At 50.5% G+C, this 6,740-nt stretch overlaps 1 protein-coding gene across 1 annotated transcript; it reads right to left on the reverse strand.

Moving 5' to 3' along the window:
- Positions 1–1,104: 1,104 nt before the first annotated feature.
- LOC109758863 (CBS domain-containing protein CBSX6-like) lies at positions 1,105–2,977 on the reverse strand. The gene has a single exon (XM_020317720.4). The coding sequence runs from the start codon at positions 2,735–2,737 to the stop codon at positions 1,526–1,528; it is 1,212 nt and encodes a 403-aa protein (XP_020173309.1). The 5' UTR covers positions 2,738–2,977; the 3' UTR covers positions 1,105–1,525.
- Positions 2,978–6,740: the final 3,763 nt, after the last annotated feature.

Genomic DNA, 6,740 nt, shown 5'->3' on the forward strand with positions numbered 1-6,740 from the left:
CAACAACAGAAAAACGCTCCCTAAATAAGGGTAAGGGCCCAGCTGCTTCATGCTTCTATTCATCAACAACAAACAACGGACAACTTTCGTTATTGTACACTGGCCCATAAAAACACAACAAACAACGAACGGCCCAGGAAGAAGTAGCAACAATATAGAATGACCACACCTTTTGTGCACAGATGGATGACGTCATATGAATGAGACCAATTTATATTTCATTCAGATAAGTTCTAGGCACTCCCCTGAAACAATATACTTCTAGCCTCTAACCAGTGAAGATTGGCCTATGAGTTGGTGAACATTGGCAAGGAAATTGAACTAGTGAGGAGGCATTGACATGCCAAAAAAACTGGCCACCATCCAAACAATGACAAAAAATTTGGACGTGGGTAAAAATTTGGTATTGTGCATTTTGGCTACAATCCAAACATACCCTGACTTGCAAATTGCAATGTACTCTCACCCAGTGGCGAATCTAGAAAGAAAATGGAGGGTGGGCTCAAAGTTTACGGCAAGAAAATTGAACACTCTTTTGAAGAACAAAAATTGGTTTTCGACTAATCCTTTTGTGCAAATAAACTAAAATTGTCCCATATCACTACTGGAAACATGTAGTATTTACTAGAATTTTTTTGGATTTTTTGAAAAATAACAAATTAAAAAAATTGGATTTGTTTAGCGAGACAGCCATTATCTTCAAATCCACTCATCCAAATAAGCTCAAACTTTCCCAAATTACTCTAGAAACATGTAATATTTGCTAGAATTTTTCTTATTTTTTTAAAAATATAAAATTTTGAACCAAATTTTGATCTGTTGACTATAATAGCCATTATCTTCAAATCTATTCGTCAAAATAAGCTGAAACTTTGAATCTGTTGACTATAAATGGCAACTGAGCTGTAAGGTGATGGCTACTGAACTACTCCCTCCGTTTCTAAATATAAGTCTTTTATAGAGATTCTAAAATATGGACTACATACGGAGGAAAATGAGCAATTTTACAGTTTAAAATACGTCTATATTCATCCGTATATAGTTCATATTCAAAATCTGTAGAATGACTTATATTTAGGAACGGAGGGAGTAAGAAATTAGACAGAACCGCAGAAATTAGGCAGAGCTTTTTCTTTAGCTACGTAATAAAACAACCTGTGCCGGTCGACCGGACCGCCTGGTCCTGGCCTGCTGGTGGCGACCTGCTCATGGCCTCGTGAGCGGTTAGTCACCGAATTTCCTTAGATGGGCTGGCTGCGTCAGTTTTCCTGCTGGGCCTAACAAATATGCTGAAGCCTAGTAGTAAAAATAAATTTAGCGAATCTGGAGGGTAGGCTCGAGCCTATCGAAGCCTCCCTGGTGGATTCGCCACTGCTCTCACCAGCCAATAGTGCTTGAGTTTTGAGTTCCTACTCAGTGCCAACACAGCTCTGCTCCTACCTGTTTTGCTCTAAGTTTCCCTCCTCGAACTTAACAGAAATCAATCAAGAAAGCAGTGGATTCCTTTTGCAAAATTTGCCCGTGATCAAGCCGGAAGAACAAGAACACCGCTGGTGACTGCGTTGAAGATGTCCATGTAGCCAACCATGCCAACCAAGATGGCTTCCTCCGTGTCGCCGCCTTGGACGACCCAGAGGTGCGTGGCCCTGTGCGCCAGCATCTGCGCCATGACGGCAGCGAGAGAGCTCGTGGTCTTGCAGGTGAGCACCGTGTTCTCCCGGTGACTCGGGACCATTTGGCTGGCAAGGCACGCCGAGAACCCGATTCTCCTGCTGCTGAATCTCATAGACCTTGGAGAAGGCACGATATCATTCTCCACCTCACCCCGTCGTGCGCCGGCACCGACGCCATTAGCAGCAGCCGGCGCCGCCCCATTCTCGTCAATGCCGGTGGCGAAGTGCAGCGCCGAGAGCCTCGCCATCGCGTCCGCAGCGGCCACATGGTCGCGCTTCCACAGTTTGTGAGCGGATATCTCCCCGAGAATCACATGCGACCCGTCGCTGTTCGTCCGCACGACGGCCACCGCGCGCGGGTCGGAGGGTATCTTCCAGACGACCTCCATGGCCGGCGAGGAGGCGTCGACGTGGCAGTAGCCGCGGCTGATGGCTCCGAGGGAGGAGATGGACTGAAGCGGGATCGGCGCGAGGGCGCCCAGGCAGTTGATGAGGAAGCGGACGATGTCCTCCCGCGTCAAGCAGCAGTACTTGTCGCAGCCGAACGTCGACGACCACGACCGGCTGACCGTCTGGGTCGCGGCGGCGCGCGGCGTGCCGGTGATCTTGGGCACGGCCTTGTAGAAGGGCGCGAAGGGCTGCTTGTTGATGGGGCATCCTTCCGTGAAGTTCTTGCGGACGAGGACTCGCCTCGCCCCCTGCTTCATCAGGTCCATTATCTCTATCAACCTGGCGTCGGGCTCGACCTCGCGGACCAGCGCCGGCTCCCGCGGCACCACGTCGCCGACCGGAGTTCTCATTGCGTCCGCCTCGGCGCCTCCTCCTCTGGCATGGGAGGCTACGAAGGCGACGACGTCGAGCGAGCTGAGCAGCCCGACGACGGTGGCGGCGAGGGGCGCCAACGGGGAGGCGCCGTCGCGCCAGACGGCCACGGCGGCCTCCGGCGACGACGGGATGGCCGCGGCGGCCGCGGAGAGCGGCGCGGAGGACGGCACGCCCGCGAGCGACGGCTTGCCGGCGGTGAGGTCGGCGGCTGCCGCGCGGAGGAAGACGATGTGGGCCATCCCCGGCTTGGGCCACGCGCGATGCTGACCTCTCGTTCTGGTGGGGTCGCCATTCCTTTCCTGCCCTGTCGCGTTTGACGACGACGTCTGAAACCGGGCGGGCGGGCGCAGGGTTTGCAGGAGAGCGCCCACACGTGTCCTCTTCGTGTGATTAAGATAAAGCGCGGCGATGATGCCGTGTCAAGGAGCCTAATCGTCGTAGCGGCGATGCATGGCGTCCACGCAGGCAAATTTGACAAATTTAACCTATAATCGAAATCAAATCACAGAATGAACTGGTTCCGAAACTATTTCACACCCCTGACCCTTTTGTGTAGCGCCCGCCACGCCGGCGCCACACCCTACGGTGCAGCGCCTAGCTCCGGGGCGTTGCACCAGTGTCCGCCGTGGCAGCCCACGGGCCCGCACCCAGCAGTGCAACGCCTCCGAGCTAGGCGCTGCACCTGTAATGTGCAGCGCCTAGCCGCTAGGCGCTGCACTGTGACTTATCCGGCCCCCCTCCCCCTCCCCCACCCCCCCCACCACACACTCTCTCACTCTCCCCCCCTCCCCCGAGCTTTGCCCCCTCTCCCACTCTCCCCCCCTCTCAAATCTTCTTCCAAATCTTGCAAATTTGAAGAATTTGTCCGTGGATTTCGAAGTCAAACCCTCCCTCAAGGTAATAATCTCCGATCCCCTTGTTTTGATCGAAGTAAAGTTCTCCCATTGCTCATTTGTTGGTAGTTTGGGGAAACCCTAGTTTAGTTTGGATCTAGAGATTTGCATGGAGATGTGAGATGTTTGTTTGCCAATTTCTATGATTAGGTTTTGTTAGTATGCTAGGGTTATTCTTATGGGTGTTCTTATGTTGGTGCTAGGTTTAGGTTTAGGGCTAGGGTTATGGTTAGGGTTAGGTTTAGGGTTAGGGTTATGGTTAGGGTTAGGGTTGTTGTTTCATATATATATTAGGGTTTGTATTCGGTGTTAATCCATGGATTAGTACTCATGGAAGCAATGTTACCTTGTGTTCATTGCTTATAGGGATGGGAAGAACATGTGTGTTTGTTCATCATGGGGACAAAGACGCCTTTTTGAAAGGCAATAAAGAACCGGACCCGGATGAGCTTGACATTGTGTTTGATAGTAGTCCTAACTATGCGGAGCTCTTGCAACAAGTTAGGAAAGATTTGAATTGGACGGACCCTAGTGATATAATTGAGTTGGAGGGAAGGCATAATGTTGGTTTTGGAATGCACATCCGTTGGAAGACAATGCGTGTAAACTCGGAGCAACGTTGGGTTGCATACAAGGAGACGGTGGCCGAATCACTAGACAAGGCTCTTGAGTTATTTGCAACGAAGAAGGTTGAGTCAAGTTTCATTTGGACTTGAACCGGAACCCCTCCCCTTTGGTTGCTAGTAGCCCCCCACCCTTGAAGCAAGATGAAATTGTTGAACCTCTTTTGACCCAAGAAGTGAGGCCAACATTGAGCCCGTGTAGAAACAACCAAGATGAATCTTTGCAAGAGGACAACGATGAGTATGCGGACGATGACAATGAAGTTGATCTCCATGACAACAATGTGGGTGATCTCGACAAATATCATTTGCAAGAGACAATGGACCATTCCATCCCTTTTCCCATGCATATGCATCGGACTCGGATGACGATGGTCCCGATGAACAAGTTGATGCGGAGGGGTTCACGGTGAAGGAGGCCGAAGCTTTCGAGAAGGTATTTGGTCGGGATCATCGGACTACATGTTCAAGGATGTTAGTCTCGCGGATGAAGCCGTGGTAGATGGTGGCCAATGTGTAGCTCTTGGGGGTAGGCCAAGCTCTCACCGTGATCTGGTAGACGACCAGAACCGGATTGCTAAAGGTTCTAAGTTCGACAGCTTGTTGGATTTGAAGATGTGGCTCGACAACTACTCGGTTACGCATTATCGTCCACACAAGGTGGTGCACTCGGACGTCAATGTGCGCTACACGGTTGCATGTGCATGTGAAGATGAAAAGGAGGTCCAACTTGGACTTAAAAGAGGCCGTGGTGGTGGTAGAGGTCGTGGAAAGGAGGTCCAACAAGGAGTGGCAAGACGCCGTGGCGGTTGTCCGTGGATTGTGCGTGCAAGACCATGGAAAGGAGGTCCTACTTGGCATGTAGTGAGTTGTGTGCCAACTCACATGTGCCAAGGCAAAAGGGTGGATGGCAAGATTGTGTCCCAAGACCACAAACAACTCACGTCCGATTTCATCGCTTACAGGCTCTCGAACTCAATATCCACACTTCCAACAATGAGCGTCCAACATGTCATTGACCTTGTGAAAGCCATCTTTCATTACCAGGTGAAATACGGCAAGGCATGGAAGGTGAAGCAAGCCGCATTTAAGATGTTGTATGGTACATGGGAGGAAGCATACAACCGAATCCCTAGGTTGTTGTTAGCCATGGCCGCGACAAACCCGGGCATGGTTCATGTGGTCGAGCCTCATGGGCACCAAACAACGGTTCATGAAGGAAGGAAAGTCAGAGTATTTGGTCGTGCTTTTTGGGCGTTCGAGCAATGTGTGAGGGCTTTCGAACATTGTAGGCCGGTCATCGCAATTGATGGCACGTTCTTGACCGGACAATACAAGGGCACCTTGTTGGTTGCGATAGCAAGTGATGCCAATAACCGGGTGTTGCCATTGGCATTTGCTTTGGTTGAGGTGGAAAACAATGACAACTGGGAGTGGTTTCTGCATCTTTTGAGGACGAAGGTGTTACCCGCTCAAAGGGAAATTTGTGTCATATCGGATCGGAATCAAGGAATTCTTAACGCCGTGGAGATTGACATTCCCGGGCATGCTCCGTTGCACCATCGATGGTGCATGAGGCACTTTTGTTCGAACTTCTATAGGGCATGTGGCCTTAAGGAGTTGGCCGATGATCTTCAAGATTGTTGTCTCGCTTTCTCCGATAAGCGCTTCGCCACTTTGTACAACAAATTGCTCGCACACAAAAAACTTGATCCCGGGGGTCAAGACTTTCTCAATAGGCACATTCAATACCGGAACAAGTGGGCACGTGCTTTTGATGAAGATGGCCGGAGATACGGTCAAATGACAAGCAATATGGCCGAATGCTTCAATATGGTGCTCAAAGGTGCACGTGGATTACCCGTGATGGCAATAGTTCAATACACATTTGACAAGATGAATGCGTACTTTGTAAAGTACTCGATGGAAACCGATGCACAGATAGCGGGTGAGAACCCACGGAAGTACAAGTATAAGTTCCCACCCAAAGTTGATGAATGGTTGCTATTTCAATCACGGAAGGCGGACTCAGAAGAAGCTATATTATATGACAATGAGGAGTGGAAGTACGAAGTGAAAGAGCCAGGAGGAACCACAAACGATGGCCGGCAACATGGAGGTCGGGCTTTCAAGGTGTCGTTAACACAATGTGATTGCACTTGCGGGAGGCCATTGTTGCTTCATCTCCCATGCTCACATTTGTATGCCGCCGGCTGCGTTAGGAATGTGGACATCAATCACCCACGCACCGTGAGGGAGTCCCAGTTCTCAATCATGACGGTCAAGAAAACATGGGCTCCCCGCTTTCACCCATACTTTGACCAATCACAATGGCCGGAGTATCATGGAGTTCAACTATGGCCGGATCCGGAGTTGAAGGTTGTTAAACGGGGTAGACGTAAGACAAAGCGTCTTAGAGGCGACATGGACGGATGGGGCCATGGTGGGCGCCGCGAAGTGGGCAACGACCAATTCCAAGAGCCTCGTGAGAGCTCCCGTTGTGGGGAGTGCAAAGGTCATGGCCACAACAAAAGAAAATGTACGAAACCAAGGAAAAGGTCCAAGAAAAATGATGCAAGCACAAGCCAACATGGAGCTACACAAGGGAGCCAACCAAGTGGTAGCCAACCTAGTGGTCGCCAACCTAGTGGTAGCCAACCAAGTGGTAGCCAACAAGTGGGAAGCCAACCAAGTGGTAGCCAACCTAGTGGTAGCCAACCTAGTGG

The sequence above is a fragment of the Aegilops tauschii genome, chromosome 7 (assembly GCF_002575655.3).
Source record: "Aegilops tauschii subsp. strangulata cultivar AL8/78 chromosome 7, Aet v6.0, whole genome shotgun sequence".
Taxonomy (NCBI): Eukaryota; Viridiplantae; Streptophyta; class Magnoliopsida; order Poales; family Poaceae; genus Aegilops; species Aegilops tauschii.

Coding starts and splice junctions, on each gene's coding strand:
- LOC109758863 (XM_020317720.4), bottom strand. CDS start 2,737: ATGGCCCACATCGTCTTCCTCCGCGCGGCAGCCGCCGACCTCACCGCC.